Source organism: Brassica napus, chromosome C9, assembly GCF_020379485.1.
Source record: "Brassica napus cultivar Da-Ae chromosome C9, Da-Ae, whole genome shotgun sequence".
In the NCBI taxonomy this organism is placed as follows: domain Eukaryota; kingdom Viridiplantae; phylum Streptophyta; class Magnoliopsida; order Brassicales; family Brassicaceae; genus Brassica; species Brassica napus.
The window spans coordinates 64,086,017-64,105,752 of NC_063452.1; the positions used below are offsets into that span (position 1 = coordinate 64,086,017).

At 37.4% G+C, this 19,736-nt stretch overlaps 4 protein-coding genes, 1 long non-coding RNA gene and 2 other non-coding genes across 16 annotated transcripts; 3 read left to right on the plus strand and 4 right to left on the minus strand.

Moving 5' to 3' along the window:
* Positions 1–6,410: 6,410 nt before the first annotated feature.
* LOC125592859 lies at positions 6,411–7,636 on the minus strand. The gene is made up of 4 exons (XR_007328546.1): positions 7,462–7,636; positions 7,289–7,366; positions 6,871–6,957; positions 6,411–6,692 (listed from the first exon to the last, which is right to left on the minus strand). It is a non-coding gene; the product is annotated as an uncharacterized LOC125592859 (long non-coding RNA).
* A 200-nt stretch (positions 7,637–7,836) lies between these two features.
* Positions 7,837–7,909, plus strand: TRNAF-GAA. The gene has a single exon. It is a non-coding gene; the product is annotated as a tRNA-Phe (tRNA).
* Positions 7,910–7,987: 78 nt separating this feature from the next.
* TRNAY-GUA lies at positions 7,988–8,071 on the minus strand. The gene is given in 2 exon segments: positions 7,988–8,023; positions 8,035–8,071. It is a non-coding gene; the product is annotated as a tRNA-Tyr (tRNA).
* Positions 8,072–8,118: 47 nt separating this feature from the next.
* BNACNNG02800D lies at positions 8,119–9,511 on the plus strand. The gene is made up of 5 exons (XM_013865987.3): positions 8,119–8,249; positions 8,623–8,708; positions 8,849–8,936; positions 9,019–9,088; positions 9,195–9,511. The coding sequence occupies exons 2-5, from the start codon at positions 8,630–8,632 to the stop codon at positions 9,246–9,248; spliced, it is 291 nt and encodes a 96-aa protein (XP_013721441.1). The 5' UTR covers positions 8,119–8,249; positions 8,623–8,629; the 3' UTR covers positions 9,249–9,511.
* A 563-nt stretch (positions 9,512–10,074) lies between these two features.
* On the plus strand, positions 10,075–13,865 carry LOC106403605 (FAD synthase). Its single transcript, XM_013844423.3, has 17 exons — positions 10,075–10,289; positions 10,374–10,484; positions 10,805–10,850; positions 10,961–11,118; positions 11,213–11,330; positions 11,417–11,499; positions 11,613–11,672; positions 11,754–11,981; positions 12,082–12,178; positions 12,275–12,325; positions 12,400–12,480; positions 12,626–12,697; positions 12,826–12,888; positions 12,958–13,113; positions 13,316–13,373; positions 13,450–13,502; positions 13,587–13,865. The coding sequence occupies exons 2-17, from the start codon at positions 10,384–10,386 to the stop codon at positions 13,662–13,664; spliced, it is 1,503 nt and encodes a 500-aa protein (XP_013699877.1). The 5' UTR covers positions 10,075–10,289; positions 10,374–10,383; the 3' UTR covers positions 13,665–13,865.
* A 15-nt stretch (positions 13,866–13,880) lies between these two features.
* LOC106403588 (protein PTST homolog 3, chloroplastic) lies at positions 13,881–16,830 on the minus strand. Of its 8 annotated transcripts, none has more exons than XM_048768371.1 (11): positions 16,592–16,830; positions 16,389–16,508; positions 16,179–16,303; positions 15,567–16,085; positions 15,368–15,488; positions 15,226–15,280; positions 15,076–15,126; positions 14,936–14,989; positions 14,573–14,692; positions 14,387–14,493; positions 13,881–14,239 (listed from the first exon to the last, which is right to left on the minus strand). In XM_048768371.1, the coding sequence occupies exons 1-11, from the start codon at positions 16,750–16,752 to the stop codon at positions 14,092–14,094; spliced, it is 1,581 nt and encodes a 526-aa protein (XP_048624328.1). In that variant the 5' UTR covers positions 16,753–16,830; the 3' UTR covers positions 13,881–14,091. The 8 variants fall into 8 exon arrangements, with proteins under 8 accessions (XP_048624328.1, XP_022568411.2, XP_048624329.1 ...); XM_022712690.2 differs by having other exon boundaries at positions 15,570–16,088; XM_048768372.1 differs by having other exon boundaries at positions 15,106–15,126; positions 15,567–16,088.
* A 285-nt stretch (positions 16,831–17,115) lies between these two features.
* Positions 17,116–19,729, minus strand: LOC106403581 (transcription factor-like protein DPB). 3 transcript variants are annotated; one of them, XM_013844398.3, is made up of 10 exons: positions 19,575–19,729; positions 19,182–19,503; positions 18,815–18,894; positions 18,638–18,681; positions 18,436–18,498; positions 18,168–18,314; positions 18,022–18,090; positions 17,833–17,931; positions 17,690–17,760; positions 17,116–17,615 (listed from the first exon to the last, which is right to left on the minus strand). In XM_013844398.3, the coding sequence occupies exons 2-10, from the start codon at positions 19,460–19,462 to the stop codon at positions 17,321–17,323; spliced, it is 1,149 nt and encodes a 382-aa protein (XP_013699852.2). In that variant the 5' UTR covers positions 19,463–19,503; positions 19,575–19,729; the 3' UTR covers positions 17,116–17,320. The 3 variants fall into 3 exon arrangements, with proteins under 3 accessions (XP_013699852.2, XP_048624330.1, XP_048624331.1); XM_048768373.1 differs by having other exon boundaries at positions 19,182–19,500; positions 19,575–19,727; XM_048768374.1 differs by having other exon boundaries at positions 18,168–18,308; positions 19,575–19,723.
* Between the last annotated feature and the right edge of the window lie 7 nt (positions 19,730–19,736).

Here is a 19,736-nt window from a genome sequence, read left to right on the forward strand (position 1 = left end):
ACATATACCGCGATTATCACAAATCCGGATGTTTTTTTCTTGATGAAAACACATGGGCATATAGGATCATTCACATATCCTTCTTTTGTTAAATGTTCACTGAGACGATTGTACCACATACGTCCAGATTGTTTTAACCCATATAATGATCTTTGCAATTTTATTGCACATAACTCTTTAGGTTTGGAACTTAATGCTTCTGGCATTTTAAATCCATCAGGCATTTTAAATCCATCAGGGATTTTCATGTAGATATCAGTATCTAATGATCCGTATAGATAAGCTGTAACAACATCCATGAGACGCATCTCAAGATTTTTATCAGCGGCTAGACTCATCAGGAATCTAAATGTGATCGCATCCATTACAGGAGAATATGTTTCCTCATAATCAATACCAGGTCTTTGAGAAAATCCTTGGGCTACAAGGCGAGCTTTATACCTTGTAATCTCATTTTTCTCATTTCGTTTTCGAACGAAAATCCATCTGTACCCAACTGGTCTCACATCTTCAGGTGTGAGTACAATAGATCCAAACACTTTTCGTTTGTTAAGCGAATCAAGTTCGATTTGTATTGCTTCTTTCCATTTATTCCAATCATGTCTCTTTTGACATTCATATATGGATTTCGGTTCTGGATCATCGGTATCTTCATTTACCTCACCTGACACGATATATGAGAAAGCATCATCAAGATCATTTTGTTCATTTCTATTCCATATCCTTTTATTATGGATGTAATTAATAGAAATCTCATGATTATCTTTCGATTCATGATGCTCTGATTCATCAGAGTCCTTATCATTTATTTCTTCCAAAATATTTTCTGCTATTTTGGGTGCATCATATATTTCAGCTTTCTTCTGTTTCCTAGGATTCTTATCCTTAGAACCAGCAGGTCTACCACGCTTCAGGCGTGTTTTTGGCTCTCGTGTGTCATCCTCCTTTTCTTGTTCATTTGGCATTTTGATACGAGCAGGAGCATTTGCAGCTGGTATATGAGATTTAGTTACCGTCTTGGTATCTGCAAATGCATCAGGTAGCTGGTTAGCTATACTCTGTAAATGCATAATTCGTCGAACTTCTAGTTCTGACTCTTTAGTAGGAGGATCAAGATATAACAATGATGGTACACTCCATTTTATATCACTTCCAACATTTTTGTTTTCTCCCCCTAGAACTGGGAATACATTTTCGTCAAAATGACAATCAGCAAAACGTGCTGTAAAGACGTCACCAGTCTGTGGTTCTAGGTATCTTATAATTGATGGAGAATCACAACCAACATATATTCCCAACCTTCTTTGTGGTCCCATCTTTGTTCGTTGTGGTGGTGCTACAGGCACATATACCGCACAACCAAAGATTCTAAAGTGGGAAATGTTTGGTTCTCGACCAAACGCTAACTGAAGTGGGGAATACTTATGGTATGCACTCGGTCTGATCCGAATGAGTGCTTCTGCATGCAAAATGGCATGTCCCCATACAGAGGTTGGAAGTTTTGATCTCATGATCAATGGTCTTGCAATCAATTGCAGACGCTTAATTAAAGATTCAGCCAAACCATTTTGCGTATGAACATGAGCAACCGAATGTTCAACTTCAATTCCCATTACCATACAATAGTCATTGAATGCTTGGGATGTGAATTCACCAGCGTTGTCTAGTCTAACTCTTTTAATAGTATAATCAGGAAACTGTGCTCGCAGTTTGATTATCTGAGTTAGAAATCTCGCAAATGCCACATTTCGAGATGATAATAGACAAACGTGTGACCATCTACTGGATGCGTCAATTAATACCATAAAATAGTGGAATGGTCCACATGGTGGATGTATCGGTCCACATATATCACCTTGAATTCTTTCAAGGAACTTTGGTGATTCTTTATCGATTTTGGTTGGCGATGGCCTTACGATCAATTTTCCTAGAGAACATGCAACACATGTCATTTTATTCCCTTGAGAAATCTCCTGGATTTTCAGTGAATGACCATGTGAGCTCTCTATGATTCTACGCATCATTGTAGTGCCTGGATGGCCAAGGCGATCATGCCATAACGTGAACTCTTCTGGGTTCCGTTTTACTACAAGATTTGATTCGATCTCATCGATATAAGTATGATGTAATCCCGAAGGAAGTTCTGGAAACTTTTCCAATATGTGTTTTCTGCCACATTTTTCAGAAATTACATACATGTATTTCTTTCCATCCTCAGTTGCAGACTGAGTATCATATCCGTGAAGATATATGTCTTTAAAACTCAACAAATTCCTTTTAGAACTCGGAGAATATAAAGCATTATTTATGGAAAATTTTGTTCCATTCGGCAAAGTAAAGTTTGCTTTACCAGTTCCTTCAATCACGTCTGCAGGACCTGATATTGTATTGACGACAATTCTTGTCGGTTTTATATCAGAGAAATATCTCTTTTGTCTCAGAATAGTGTGCGTTGTTCCACTATCTGGTATGCATATTTCACGAATCCGTTTCTTGGATTTTGCTCCATTAGTATTTTGATCCATTTCTGAAATTATCATAAACATTAAATAAAAGTGAAACGTGAAATTTATTCATTGATTATATAAAGAAAACACACAATAATTATACATATATTGTTGTTAAAACAACATTATTCTTTGAAAACATAATTATTATACATTACAAATGAGGACTATTCAGCAGTCTTATTAGAAACATTTTCGTACTCTTCAAGAGTATTCTAGTCCAGCTCATTTGCGAAATCAGAGGATTCAAGGTATGAGGTCCCTTCAACGTTTTCCGTGAGGTTCACCTCTTTAGCCTTTCCTTTTATGGATTCTTGATATAACTTGCACAAATGTGGGGGAGTACGACAGGTACGGGACCAATGTCCTTTACATCCACATCTGTAACATACAGTCTCACTTTTCTTTGTGGTATCCTCTTCGGTTTCTTTGCCTTTATGAGGTTGTTCAGATCTAACCCATTTGTTAGATCTAATACTTTTAGGATAGTAAGGCTTTCCACGTTTGTTGTTGAAACGCCGACCACGACCTCGGTTGGTATGGTTTCTCCTTCCCGAATATTCTACCGCCGTAGCATTCACTTCGGGAAATGCCTTGGCTCCCGTAGGTCGGGAATTATGGTTTTTGATTAGTAACTCATCGTTCTTTTCAGCCAACATGAGTGTTACCATCAATTCAGAAAATTTGGTGTACCCACATTTTCTGTAAATTCGGGATAAGACGTTGTGTTCTTTGTGGAAGGTATTGTATGTCTTGTCAAGCATTTCTGCTTCGGTGACAGGGTTACCACAATATTTTAATTGTGCAACTATCCTTAAGATAGTGGAATTGTAATCTCTAACCCTTTGGAAATCCTGAAACCTCAGGGTTTTCCACTCTTCAAGAGCGTGAGGGAGATTGATTTCCTTTTGATTATCGAATCTGTCTTTCAAGGCTTGCCATAGTACAGCTGGGTCCTCAACGTCTCCATAGTCGTGAGTTAGATTCTCATCTAAGTGCTTCTTCAGGAAGATTATCGCCTCGGCTATATGCTCGGGTGGCGATTTGTTACCGACTTTTATAGCTTCGGATATCTTTTTTATTACAAGATAAGGTTTCACATTTGTGACCCATCTGACATAGTTTTCGCCGGTTACTTTTAGAGCCGGGAACTGGAGTTTCTCGATGTTTGCCATTTGTATTTCTAAAACACAAAATAGTAATTTTATTAGAACTTCATAATTTAAAAACCGTTTACATTAACCATACAAGCAATTACAAGGAGAAGCGATGTAAATAAAATTAAACCGATAATCATCTTAAATTCACTTGGAGTAAATTCTCCATCGAATAAACCATAAATAGAAACACAAATAAAAATGGCACATAAAAACAAAAGTGCGCGAATCATCTTTCTTGAAAAATCGGAGGAGAGCGATTTGAAATTTTTGAGAGAAGATGAAATGTTTTGGATGATGAAATGAAGTGAAAATGAGTTGTATTTATAGATGAAAATTACTGTTCATGACCGTTGGAGAAAGAGGAAATTTTTGAAAAATTTTCTTTGTGACCGTTGGGTTAAATCGAGTGCACCAAAAACTAGTCTGAAAATATCGTATTAAACGGTCAATCAAATCTATAAAATTTCATAAAAGTAAAAAATTATGACAATGAAATATTTATGTTATATGACAACAAATCATGCGACGGCTCAGCCGATCAATGCAGAATAATAAATAAATTATACGGCGGCTCGGCCGACCAATTAATAATAAACAGAATATAAGGCGGCTCAGCCGACCAATAAATAATAAACAAGATATAAGGCGGCTCGGCCGACCAATAAATAATAAACAGGATATAAGGCGGCTCGGCCGACCAATAAATAATAAACAGGATATAAGGCGGCTCGGCCGACCAATAAATAAATTAAATTACTAGTAAATAATATAGGCGGTATTCCGGCCATTATAACATGATATAAATAATAGTAGAGGCGGTATACCGACCATTATAACAGGGTATAAATGATACAAATAAATTTTACCGAATCGCAGAGTGATCGTGCTGATAACGTGTTATGAAATAACTTATAATTTATAGTATCGAGAAATTTAAATAAGAGTAGAATTTAATACCCGTAGGAAGCAAATAACACTACTATGAGTGAGAGAGTTTATTATAAGTAAGAAGAAGAAGATGTAATGGTTCTTTTCTTATAAACTCTTGTTCTTGTTTTTTGGTGTACAAAAGAGTGAGATGAGTGATGATATTTATAGTGAACAACAATGCATAAAATATCAAAGATGGTGCTTGATTTGGTAAATGAGTGGGTGATCATAGTGCTTGATGAGTAGATGATCATAGTGCTTGAGTTGGTAAAAGGGTGGAGTATCATTTCAAAGTTTATCTTATAACAAATCTATCGTTATACTTTCTTTAAAAAAAATCATATCTTACCTCAAAACTCATTCTTATGAATATATCACCGATTCTCCTAATAATTTGATCAACAAAAAATAATCCAACATGGTATTAATATGTGTGTGTAACGAGGATACTGATTCTTATGAATATATCACCGATTCTCCTAATAATTTGATCAACTAATATTACACCCAAAAATTTTTTTTGATCAACTAATAATAATCCAACATGGTATTAATATGTGTGTGTAACGTGGATACTCATTTGATCAACTAATAATAATCCAACATGGTATTAATATGTGTGTGTATATGTCTGGACAACAGGAAGCGTCAACGATGACTCGCTCTAAATACATGAGATTAGAACGAGATAGAATGGAGTTTTAGGCGGATTAGGATTAGGGATTAATGGAGACAAACTGGGAAAGTAATTTCTGTGTTTGAGATTTTTTTTTTTAAATTAATAATATTTCATCTAATGTCTAACTCGTTTATGTAACGAAGAATAAGTGTGACAAGAACTGAGGTAGAGGGTATTATGGAGAAATAACACATAAAAAGTATGTGGCCAGCAAAATGTGTCTTTTTGTGTATTTGCAAAGACCAAAATCGTTATTTAGTGTAATTTTTTCATTCATTAAAGGTCTCTGGTTTGAAGTTTTCACTGCTACTGTGTACTTTTGTTCATCAAAGGTTCTCTGGTTTGAAGTTTTCACCGGTTAGTGGTGTTTCTATTGTGTACTTTTGTTGCTGGTTAGTGGTTATAATGTTGTTGTGGATTGCTATCAGCTTTGTTCTAAAAAGCGGGCGAGTTGCCGAGTAATCGTCCGCAAAATCGTGAAGCGGGTAGTCACCGTGGCGAGTTTGGCCAATTCGGATGCATTCTACTGTAGCCCGTATTTTAACCGCCGAGAACGTGGTATAATGTTAGGCGGCTGCGTAATGTTGTTTTTGGAACCTAAAAGATTTCTGAAAAATTGTTAGTATTTGTAGATCTCAAGTAATTGTAGTATACAAATCAAGAAAAGCAAGTGAAAACAAAATAAAGAATAAACTGGGAACCATGGATTCGAAGGTTTGGTTGCAGAAGGAAAGAAAATGACGACATCTGCATCTTTTTCGTATTTTACAAAACAAAATAAATAAAAATTATAAAATATTACCATTTTTTAGTCAAATCATGTTTTGGCAGGTCCAAATGGAGTAACGCAGCCCATTAACCTAAACTATAATAATATTTGGAATCCACAAAAGTAATGTATATGTATTATTGAAAATTAAAACCCTATTAAAAATCCCCGAGTAATTCCCGATTTATTTCCGATTTTTCGATAACTCGCTAGGCGCTGATCAGCCGCACGCGTTACGCCTAGCGAGTTTCCGAACAATGGCTATCAGTTTCATCTTTGGCTCACACGTGTATTAAAAGAACTTTATATAGTGACAAGCGGTTATCACTAGATTTTGTGATAATGAAATCAAATAAACAGAGTAGTGGAGATAAACAAATATTTTCAAATTATAATATATTCTCTACATTTTTGTGTGATAATAATAACCATTGAAGAAAACGAAGGGGCTGTTATAACAAAGAGAAACATGATTTTGTGTAAATTTCTTCCACAAGGTTCTTCTCTTATCCACATAATATCAAAAGCTTTTTATTTGAAAAGGAGGACTCAAGCCTTCAATCCTGCTTAACCCCGCCACTCTCCCCCGCAACGACCGGTTTAGCTATTGTTTCTTCTCTACCTTCACTTCCAGCTTCAGCAGTCACCTGTAATAACAAAATGTTATACAAAGATTCAAACGCAAACCAACCATTAAAATTATAATAAAGTTCATGGAAGCTAACGGATCATGGCATATCGTTGAGTTGAAATATAATGTAAAACATAAACAGAAGCATCCAAACTTTCATTGACCAAACGAAGTGAGTAAATCTCTACGCTTACTTTGTTGTCATTCGGCTTGAAAGGACAAGATGGAGGAACTCTCGCTGGCTTCCTGTACTCCCATCCGAGCCATCCATACACTTTGGCCTATAAGACAATACCCCCCCCAGAAAATCAACAGACCAAGACATCTAACACTGTAAGATCCACTAAAACATCCACCTACACAGTCTGTCTAGTGTCTACAAAATCAAAATTGGTATGAATATGCCACACTAAGTTTTAAACATTGCTAGCATCTTTGCCCAACTCAAGCAAATTAAAAAAAAAAAACAAATTAACTTCATGCCTCTCTCTCTTCTTCCTCAATTTAATATCCAAAATTAATTTTTTAATAATACCCATGAATCTGATCATCCTTCCGGCCAATTAAAAAATTAAACTTTCGAAGATTACAAACAAAGCAAGATCCAATTACCATTAAGAAATCGATGATCCGGGGGAGTAGATTGATGAGCGGGACGAGGAACAGCGGCACCAAACACATTATACAAACCTGTGTGGAGCTTCATAGATTCAATCAATCCGAAATATAAACAGCATGATTTACATACAAAGATCCAGCAAACAACCAAATTGAACAGCTCTTACCATATTGAAATTAGGGCTCTTGCCTCAGGAATTGGGAATTTTCGCCGGAAGTTGTAATGATGAGAGATGAAAATGAGATGTGGACTTGTGAAAATTAAAAGAAAATACTACAAAATAAAAGCAAAGTCTCTGACTTAGCCAGAAGGTTTTGACGCCGCGAAGAAATAAACGTAGCTTTGACGGGCAGTAAACAGACAATACCCAAAAGGGCCATTGCTTAATGTTTCTTTGCAGTAAAGCCATGTTCCAAGCTCATAAGATTCCTAATATTTATTTTCCTACAGCAACTCAATAAAATTCACCTTTACAGACCAACATTATAGTTGATACGATTAATCTAGTTTATATTAAACTGTACATTGTAAATGCCAACAAGCTGGGATAGCTCAGTTGGGAGAGCGTCAGACTGAAGATCTGAAGGTCGCGTGTTCGATCCACGCTCACCGCAAAACAAATTTATTTTTCACTGTTTGAAACCCTCTAAATCACATAGCGGATTTGTTTTGATAATAATAATAAAAAAATATCCGACCTGCCGGAATCGAACCAGCGACCTAAAGATCACAGCAACTACTACAGTCTTCCGCTCTACCAACTGAGCTAAGGTCGGTCTTGCTTTTTACTAGTTATTACTATTAATATTTTTATTAAATGTTCTAAAAGAAAAAATAAAATAAAAAATAAAACAAATTACATTAGATTCTGTTTCAGACAAGCTGTGGTCGGCGAGGTTTTTCTCAAGCCGTCGTCGATTCTCCGTTCATCGAAGCTCCCAATTAAAACCAAAGGTCATCATCTCTTTCTCTCGATTGTCCTCGTTTTTGATTTCACGAGTGCTGTTAATTTGAATCGAAGCATCTCTATATCCTCCTTCTCCGTTGTCAAAACCCTTAAAACAAGTTTCATCTTCTTCTTTGTTCTCAAATCTCCCGCGAAAGATCTTGTCTTTTTCGTGATTTAGGTAGAGATCAGTTTATAGGATATCATCACCTACTGATATTTGGGTAGATTATATATATGCATTGCCTAGCCTCTGATTGTGACTTGTGAGAATCAATTCTTGCTGTTAAGAATATGAGAGAAAGGTGTTATGATGATGTGGCATTATATATGTATACTCTTCAGTAGCCCTTTACAATGTGATCTTGTTTTTGCATTCAGTTTGACGATGGAAGACGCTTATGATTCTGCCAATGTTTCGAGCAATGATAAAGAGACATCGCTTGAGAAGAACTTTGTGAACCATGGTAAGCATTAACAGTACCATTCCCAATTAAGGCTTAAGTTCTCATAGCCTTGGCTCACTTTCTTTAGAAGAATGTGTAACTGTAAACACACATGGATCTTACTTAAACCTGTGGTTCCCTTTTTGTTTTTTTTCTTGCAGCTGAGATTGCATGGCAAGAGATGAGAAAGAACTGGGTTGGAGATTCGTCTAAAAGGACTTCTGAGTTACCTATGGAACCTGTTATAAGGTACATACGAAACCTGCAACGCTTCATGTTTATTTTCATGTATATATTAAGTAACAACACTCTTGAAATCTTGTTTTTGTAGCTTCAACGCCACTTATGAAGAGATGCTTCTAAACAACCACACTCCCTTTCACAAGCCCATTCCTCTAGCTGTCAGTTTCTCCACACACATTTTCTTTTTCTTCTTAATTTGGTTTCATTCATCTGTTGTTAATCCACTGGTAGTATACTAAACTTGGTTTGTATTCTTATTTGCAGGAAATGGTGGATTTTCTAGTTGATTATTGGCACGGGGATTGTCTTTTCGACTAGTAGGTAACTCAAGTGGGGGGGATTCTCAGCATTCTTTGCTTGGTACAGAGTTTTAGTTGCAGGCTCTACTAATCCACTTATGTCACAGACAAAGAGTGGACCATGTTTTTGTGTAAACTGTTCTACATGAGGTGATGGAATGATGTTTACCGTATAATCTAACGGATTGATTACCCTTTAAATGTTAGGTATTTTTTCCTTTGAAATGTTGTTACTTTTCTTTAGAACATGCGGAGATGAAGTAAGAAAACGTGTTGAACGCACTGCGAGTCTCCCACTCTTTCGTTTGCCCAAAGAAAAGTCTTTATAAAAACAAAAATCGTTGACCTTGATTTTTCTTCATAACCATTTTTTCGTTAATCCCTTGAAAACGACACTTTATTAATCTAATAATAATTAAGCGCAAATTATATCCAATGTGTTATTGACCAGCTATTCTTTGTAAGAAGATTTGGAATGACGTTCTGGTATTATTATTATTGTTTTTTTTGTTGTTGGTATAATGTAGTTTACAATGTCGACAAAAAGCCTGCAAATGTAAATAACATGCAGCAACTTCATTAGTTAAACTATGATTGTATTTAATCAAAGCTGAGAAAAAGGAGTTTAGTAATTATTAGGTTCAGTGTATATGAACATGATTCAGTTTAAGAACAGGTTCAATGATCCTGTTACTGCTCTTATTATGATTAAATAATACAATATTTAATGTAATTACTGAATAACAGTGAATCTTTTTGCTCGCAGTACAAAAGTAAATACAAACAAAGTTGCAAGGAAAATTTACAGTGAGCAAGCTTTTTGTCTTTCTCTGTTTCTTTTGTCAATATTCAATATTATTATATCGAATTTTAAGATAAATGGGGTGTGGCAATAAAAGATTGAGCTTTGCAATAGAATAGAATAATCTAATAAAGTTCCAATTTTTATTCTTTTATTCAAAGAAGAAGAAGAAGAAGGAAAATCTTCTCTTCATCTCCAGACTCCAGCGAATCTTATAATACTTCCGACGCGATTATCGAGTCGTCAGAATAAAGAAAGGTAAAGCTCCTACTACATATATGGATGGGATTACTCTCTCAATCTGATTTGAAATTTCAAAGCATTTTTGACTTTTTGCCACAGGAGAGAAGAGATGGAGATCGACAAAGCGATCGGAGAAAGCGACGATAAGAGGTTGAAGACAAAGTACAACAACGCCATCTTCGTCATCAGAAGAGCTCTTTCTCTTTACTCGTCAGTTCTCTCTTCTTCTGCTTTTGCTTTTTATCTTCACTCCACCAAAGTTTTGATCTTTAGATTCATTTGTCTTTGCAAACTTTGACCAAAGAAACTTGCACTTTGATTGTAGATGAATCCAAGTTTGTTACTTTCGATGATTCCACGCTTTTGGAATATATTTGTAATAATAATGTTTTGTACTGTTTGAAAATTAATGATAGCTTTCTGTTCATTTCTTGTGTCGTCTATGCTGTACAAACATTACATTAAGGTTTCAGATCATTGTCAAGATCATTTAATGCAATCCACTTAACTGTTTCTTGAAACTGTCGCAGTATTGAAGAGGTCGCTTTTAGTTTCAACGGAGGAAAAGATTCTACTGTAAGTTAAAACTCTTTGCTTCCAAAAAAGTCTCCTTCTCCTGTTTTGATTATTTTCTATTTTACTGGTTTCCTGAGTAATAATAGGGGACTCTGATCATATGATTTTAGGTGTTACTCCACCTTCTCAGAGCCGGCTACTTTTTGCATAAGAAAGAGCTTAGCTGTTCTAATGGAGGTCTATCAAGTTTTCCGGTCCGAACCATATACTTCGAGAGCCCTTCTGCCTTCACTGAAATCAATGCATTCACATACGATGCAGCTCAAACGTAAGAAAAGGAAGTTCTTCTCCTACCTCACGTATGCTTCCAGAATGATATTTATTTCTTCTGGTTGGCTAATTATCTCTTTCTATGTTGGCAGTTACGGTATCCAGCTTGATATCATTCGTCAAGATTTCAAATCCGGGTTGGAGGCTTTGTTGAAAGCTAACCCTATCAGAGCTATCTTTCTTGGCGTTCGAATTGGTGATCCTACTGCGGTTAGCTTCACCTTCAGTTCTCAAGATTATTCATATGCAAGTACTTTTTGTAGAACTTGTGAAAATATTTAATCATTGTGATTCAGGTTGGTCAAGAGCAATTCTCTCCTAGTTCCCCTGGATGGCCTCCCTTTATGAGGGTGAATCCTATTTTGGATTGGTCATATAGGTATCCCTTTGCTCACTGTAACAGTTACAGCCAAAATATAATGAAAGGTTTTTGAAATTTTGGAAACTAGAGCAATTTTTGGTTTTTGATTATTTTTAGTGTTGCTTATGCAGAGATGTTTGGGCTTTTCTCCTAACTTGCAAGGTCAAGTATTGCAGTCTTTATGACCAGGGGTACAAGTTCTCCCCCACAGTTTCACTTTTAATTTTTTTTTTGCTCTTGCCCAGTTCGTCTTATGGTGTGTCACTATGCAGATATACATCAATTGGGAGTATTCATGATACTGTCCCCAACGCGTTACTGTCTGTTAACGACACCAGCAGTAAAGAGAAATTCAAACCTGCTTATTTGCTTTCTGATGGGAGGTTAGAGAGGGCAGGCAGAGTCAAGAAAAATGCTTCAACCAAGAACGACGTAGGAAGTGATTCACAAAAACATGAGGTGCTTTTGGCCTCAGTCATTGCCGTTGGCGATGAGATTCTGTAAGTCATTAATTTCTTATTATAAAGGCTCGGCTTGATTGTTTACCACTAGTAGGTGCAGTGAACTTCTCCCAACCCTTTTATATGTTCCATAGCTCAGGTCTGGCACTGTTGAAGATCAGTTAGGACTGTCTCTGTGTAAAAAGCTGACTTCTGTTGGTTGGTCGGTGCAACAAACTTCTGTTCTTCGGAATGATGTGAGTGAGATTTACTCATTGTCTTCGTTGGATCAAACAGAGAAAGTAGATTGTTTCTTATCTCTGTTGACGCTTCACTGTGTTTTCTTTGATCAGATTGATTCTGTATCCGAGGAAGTTGATCGCCAAAGGTCTATCTGTGATATGGTAAGTCCGTTAAATAGATCATCATAAAATCAAGGAGAGAACTGACAGATTACATGTGCTTGATGCTTTTGGAGGTATTTATATATGGAGGAGTTGGCCCTTTGCATTCAGATGTTACTCTGGCTGGTGTTGCCAAGGCATTTGGGGTTCGCCTGGTACGAATCTCTTCCATTTCAACACAGGCTCATGGTTAAGGCAGTTTGAAAAATGCCATAACATCTTAATGCATCTGAGTGTCAATAACTGAAAATAATCACCAGTCAGTTGTAATGTAAGAAGCTAATAAAGTCGATTTTACAGGCACCTGATGAAGAGTTTGAGGAATATCTTAGGCATCTTATCAGCGAGCATTGCACAGGCGACAGAAATGAAGTGAGTTTTGTCTTGAGAATAACCTTTTAAAATATGTCAAAATAGCTAAGTCGTTTTGCTATGATTTATCCTTGCATTGTTGTTGTGTATATGGTTTCTCACCAAGTTGATTGGTTTTGTCTTTTCAGATGGCTCAGTTACCGGAAGGAATTACTGAACTACTGCATCATGAAAAGCTTTCGGTGCCATTGGTAGGTTTTAACAGAAAAATTAGTATTCTCCTTCAATACCAGTTCGATCACTGATCACCGGTTCTGTAGATCAAGTGCCGCAATGTGATTGTTCTTGCTGCTACAAACACTGAGGAGCTCGAGAAGGAGTGGGAATGTCTGACCGAGCTAACTAAATTGGGTGGAAGTACATCATCACTCATGGAGCTATACGCGTCAAGGCGCTTGATGACATCTTTGACAGATGTATGTTTTACTTTTCATTCCACCTTTTTATTTTTGGCCATGGCTTTTTTTGCTACTTCTTCGCTTTTCATGCAAGAATCTGTGTTTAACTCGTAGTTCCCGATAGATCAATGGAGAGATGTGTAGTCACTTGCAGAAAACTTTACTAGTTTCCTTTCAGGATGAGTAACTTTGGATTTGGGGTCTTTTTCTTGAAATGCAGGTTGAAATTGCAGAACCTCTGTCCAAACTTGGTCTCGAGTTCCCGGACATATACCTTGGTATAAAATCTTTGACCTGTCTTATATCATTTAACTTTCAGAGCATCTGAAGTCTTAACCACAATCTTCTTCTCAGGGTGTTACAGGAAATCCAGACAAGGTCCTATCATCATCTGCTTGAAGGGAAAGGTACTAACACACACAAGATCTGGTTTTGTTTCTTTCCTCATATTTAAAGACTCATAAGTTTCCTTCTATCTTTTTTTTCGACAGGATAATGCACGGATTGACTCAGCCGTACAGGCTCTACGCAAGAAGTTCAAGGAAGGCGTATTCGTAGACATGAAATAGATACAGGTCGAGCGTGAGAGGTGGCTTCAGTGGCCGGTCACAGACGCTGAGATGAAGTAAACCGGGGAGAACCTTTAAACTGAATGTCTTATCAACTTTTATTATTACGGAATTTGTAGGAAAGTAGCCCCAAAGGGTTTTGCTTTTTATACGTTGTCATGATTCATGAACGGTTTAATAATGATATGATTTTATGTTGCATGTTAGGAGACTTGATTCAGAAATTTATTTAATCAATTACCTGAAATCGTAATTGTAATTTTGTACATACTCTACTACCTCTAAGAACAGAACAAAACACCTTATACATGAGATCATTGGAGAAGTTGATTACATGATCTGCTCCTTTCCCTGTTTAAGCAGGTATCTACCATCTGCAAGGCTCTTGATTGAATGCAACTCTAAAACAGTTAAGGCAAGAGGATCATCAGTCTACTTTGAGAATGTTGTTTGTGATGTGTCCTCTTGTAACCGAATCTCTTTGTGGATCAGTTATCCATTGACCATCCACGATGAACTTAATCTCATATGTACCAGGATATAACCACAGTAATGTTGACCAGCATTTCTGTTTCCTGTAAAACACACCATAGAAGCGAAGCATACACCTGAATGTTAAAGTCCTTCACAGTGTGTTTAGGAAAAGGAATCTAAATGTGTCTTCTAGCTAGTAACAATGATCACTCTTTAAAGTTGAGAAAGAGTCAGGAACCAATACTGACCCGGTTGACTTGGATGTTTCAAGCCCCAGTCCCACTCTGTGTTCCCAGCCATTGAAGCTGCCGGTCACCTCCACAACATTACCATCTCCACAATATTCAATCTCAACCTGAAGAAAACAATTCCACTTTACCTCTCTTGTCTCACTTTTATTTATTTTAAAGTATATTAAACAAAAGTAAGCTTACCTCTTGCAGTCCTGAGAGACTTTCCTCGGCTTCTTGCAACTCAACATCCTTCTGTGAGACAAGCATTTGGGCCTTTTGTATCTCTGTTTCAGCTTTTCTTTGAAGAACCGAAAGAGACAGCTGAACCCCAGGAAATTCGAGAATTAGAAACAGAAACAAGTATCACCTTTTACTAGAATAAGAGACTATAGAAACATCAAGGAGACTAGTATCATCCAAGCATAAGAATATTGATTGCCTTATTCACAATTCAGCTACATGTCAAAGATCTAAACAATTTTAATTATATAAATGCAGCAGAGGACAAGATATTTGATTATTAGATGTTCTAACTAAAATGTTTCTGAAGAGTAAGTAGCTTACCTTTTCCTTTTCAATCTGCTCTTTTAACCTTGACAGCTCCAGCTCTTTCTGACGCTAATCATGCAATAAATTACTTACAAAGTTAGTTTGCAAAATTCACTTTATCTATTCCACATAGTGAAAGAAAGCAATCAATGTACCAGCATGAACCTCAGCCGAGTAATTTCAACCTGATTTTCCCGTTTCATTGTCTGTAATCATTTCAGAACAAGGTTCTATGAGCATATGTATACGAAAAAAAAATAGGTTTATTCAATAACTTAGACATGAGTTCAGTGATCTGTCAACACCTCAGCATGTGAATCCTTGTCCAGTTCAGCATTCCCATATTGGTGATCACTATTCCTGTGAATAAAATATCCAGAATCACATATAAAATCCAAAATAATGGTCAAGAGCAACAGACTAGACCTTTATATGTATAGAACTCACCTTTGAGAGTTATTAGCTTCTGTCGCATAGGTAACCTCCTCATATGCTACGGCACTTCCATTTGGCGCCATGCTCACACTTCTCTGACCACCATGACTGTACTCACCACCTTTGATTGTTTCTGCACTCACTTTAGTTTCTTCAGGACAGCTTTCATTAGGTATGTTATATTCATCATCTGAAACTGGTTCCAACATACCATCATCAACTGTATCCAAGTATCCATTCTGGATAAATCTGGCTGTTTTTTCTTCTATGCTTGACGCTGAAGAAGAAAGACTTAACATCCCATCCTTATCATCAGCCTCAACCACGCTATCGTCAGCACGACCAGAACGATTTTCAGCCATATCATCAATCTGCTGATTCTGAAAATTCTCTGCATTCTCACCAGACAAGGATTCAGTAGCGACACTTTCAACAACGTTTTTGGTGTAGTTGAGATCTTGACTGGTGCAATGATCATCGGTAAGAGGGGCATCCTCTGCCACCAAAACATTGTCAGCTTCTCTCTCTGAAGAGTTTGAAGTGGAGTCTTCCATTCTCGAAACTGCAGACAACGAAGATTCATTTTCAATCACCCCTCCACATTCTTCATCAACTTCCTCTGTAAAATTATGTGTTCTCTGATCAAGAGAGACACTAGCATCTGTTGCAGTAGAGTACATCTCAGTGCTTGAAGGTGGTTCGGTAGAGTCAAGTGCTTCTTCGTCCTGACCTTCTACACCAGATAAATATCAGAAAAGAAGAGACTTATCTTACATAATCATTTTTTTTTATGGTGCTCTTAACTCATATTAACGCGTAGGACCTGTTAAAGAATCTTCCAAAGAGACGCCACTTGGACTTGTAAGCTCATTACAGTCTTCAGAGTTTGCAAGAAGATCCCTGATGAACTTATATCCTCTTCGTCTGACAACGTTTGCAAGATCAACTCTACATATATAAATTAAACTAAATCAGAAGAATTTTTCTAGCAAAGTATTCAACTTTAAATCTAGAAATTTAAGAAAGTTGGAACCTTTCGTGTGCAGAGAGTTCCTTCATGGACGGCACGTGACCTGGAGGAAGCCCAGCCGAAGCAACGAACTCCAGAATCTCACTCCGAAGCTCCTCGTTACTCTTCACTCTCTTACGAACTCTGCAAAAAAAGTAAATCGGATTCAAGGAGACTTATTAACACAACAGTAACCGAAACTGACACACCGTGTCCGAATTTCGAACCTGGTTTGTTTGATGGAGCAAGCAAAACAGACGAAACCACTGTTCTTTTTCTTCAAGTGGGAAACAAAAAGAAGTTGCCGTTGCTGCTGATGACGATGATGGTAGAACATTGGATTCCGATTTTGTAAGGAAGCCAAAGAGAATAAAGACAAAGTCGCCATGGCTGTCGGACTCCGAAGTTGCCAGCATCTATCACTGACTAAAAGAAGAGAATCATTTATTTCTCTAGTGATCACATTTTATTTAACAGTTTAACCGAACCGGGATCCGGTTCCACCATCAAACCGGATACTGTTTGTCCTGATTGGTAGTATAAGCTAATATATAATATATTTTCATTTCTTCAGGCTAACTTTTACTTTATTAAAAACCGTTCAACCGATCTTATTTAATATCTAGAAAATTAATTTTTCAGTGTGTTTTTAACTAAGCAACCTGTATTTAGGAACTAGGCGAGTATCTGTTATGAGCCATATGTAAAATTCAAAATCACCGGTTCCGATTGAACAAAACCAAGCATCATGTAACCCAAATTCGCAGTCTCCAACTGGTTTAGAAAGCAATCCTAGATTTGGTATTACCAAACCGGAACACCATCAGTACAAATTTACCGCTAAGCTCTTTCTTTGTCAAACAAAAAAAAACAGGTAGTTTTATTTTCTTTCTTAATAAGACTACAGTTTTACTTTTACAGATATTGTACAATGACTGTTGAGCTTCAGCTGTGTTTTACTTCTCCGGCTTCACCGAGACAGACTGCGATGTCGCCTGAGCAGCGTCGTTGTTAGTCACAGGCGTAGGAATAACACGTGGCTGAGAATGCAGCTGAGGATGAGACTGGTACATATCCGCTGGCTGAGGCGGCGCTGGATCGGTGCTAGGGCCTTGGTTATTGTTTTCAAGCATGAGAATATTGTGAGAAGTTTGTTGGCTGTTATTGCTGTGAGCGTTGTTAAATGGCGGCTGCTCGCAAAACTTCATCGTCTTGAGGACAAAGTTGTCGTCGTGGAGCTCAAATGGAGTGCTGCACACATCAAGAAGATGTAAATAAAGTTTTACAGAGGACATCTGGCTGGAAAAAAGAGAAGGATCTTTAACCTGTTGAAATCGAAATGAACGAGCTGCATGTCTTCTGATATTTCCACTTCTACGGTCGCATGAGGACGAGTCTGGTGGAGTATAGTATAACAACAACAATCAGACAATGACCAAACCAAGACTAAGCTTCTGGCGAAGTTTACCTGGACGAGGATGAAGGGAAGAGCAACACCGCCACTAGGAGCGTTTCCAGAGCTATATAAGTGTTCGTTTCTCCGTATCAGATTCTGAAGGCCTACATACTATTCACACACAGAAGAAGAAGAAACCATGTAAGAATCATTTATGGTTAAGAGGAAAGGGAAGATCAAGAAGTGGTGTCTGTTACTTACTTGTTCTTCCAGCTCTTGGGCGTATGCTGTTTTCTTTTCGATTCTGTTCCTAAGTGAGAGTCTTTCAGCCTGCATAAGTCAAAACTCAACTTCAGGAAGAGCTTTGGAACATAAGCAAGCAAACACAGAACGTTGGGTTTGAAAACCTTTAATTCATCAATGTCGCTTAGGCTTGTCCGAGGAAGACCTCTCCACTGAATCTCTTTTTTATCCTTGGATATTATATCCATAGCCATGAGGACGTTTAGAGCGTCGTATACTCTTCTTCTTATGTTCTTCTCATCATACTGTTGCTGTTTAAAATTGAATTCAGACGATGTAACTCTACCATAGTCTAAAGAAGGAACCGCATATATGAACCATAGTTGTATCGCACCGTGTTCTCAAGTTATGAACTATTGAAGAATCGCATACCTGATCAGGGGGTGTACCATCGTTATTTGGGAGTGCAAATTCAGCAACAAGCTCGTCCGCAACCTGAAAGTACTTTCACCCTGTCAGATACAGTATTTACAGAGCTACTACACGTTTGCAATACTTGTCACGAGAGAAATTGATATGTAACTTGCAAGGCAGAGATATTGTGAAGCTTCTGTTCTAAGGAAAATTACAATACCTCGTTGTACGTTGTCCTTCCTTTGCTTTCCACCTTTTCACAAACTGAGAGGAAGCCGGAAGAACACAAGATCAGTAAAGTTTAGAAACAAAATCAGGAAGGCATCATCCACAACTCATAGCTATAAACTTTATGAAAAAATAATAATATAGATGAAAGAAGAAGAAAAGAGGAGACCTTTCATGCTAAATTGACGTAGGCCTCTTCCAGTTTTATCAGGACCAGTCGCACGCTGTCCTCTCTTCTTCTTCTTGACACTGTCAGTACATTAATGATCAGTTAAACCTCCACAAAAGATATTTTAACAACTTACAAAAAAACAGTAGCCTAATACAATTTCTATGTGACCGGGGCAAGGATAACAAGTAAGATAATAAGAAACGAAACATATCAGGAAAGCTTTAAAAAAAAAAAGGGGTATGATCCACACACAGTTCTTACATAAATTCACTATGCAAAGCTAAACAAACATTGTACAAGGCTAAGCTCATAAAGAAGAGACCTTTACCAAATCCAGGAACAGAGATGTGAAAGTGAAACATACCCAGAAGCAGGTCCTTGAGAAGCAGCATCGTCACCCTGAATATCCAAATTATTCAGCTGTATAAAGGCACTGTCGGTAGCAGATGTAGTAGTAGCCACAGTGGTTGTTTGCTCGCTCCTGCTCGACGGGGAGCCCATACTGCCGCCGCTAGTGGATACCGATTGAGCTGAAACAACCGTGCCCCAAGACCTATTACTAGGGTTATTGTTGTTGTTGGTTACAGAACCATCGTCATGTTGGCGGTTGTTGTGATTAGAATTAGACCCATTCGTTGTTGTCATTCTTCTCCCCCCCTAACTAACTACCGCACTAACCGCTACTGCTGTAACAATTACAAGAAAATCCCTAAAATTTCGTTATAATTCGTTAGGGAAAAAGAAGATGATTACTGACCTTAAAATCGACTTGGGTTTAAAAAGCTTCTCCAGATTCTTTAGTCTGAAACAAGAATCTTCGTCGCGTTATAATGTTGAGGAGAAGAAGCAAAGGGAAGAAGAGTTGGTCCGGACCACACTGACTCTCATAGGTAAATAAAGCCAATTACTTTATCTATAT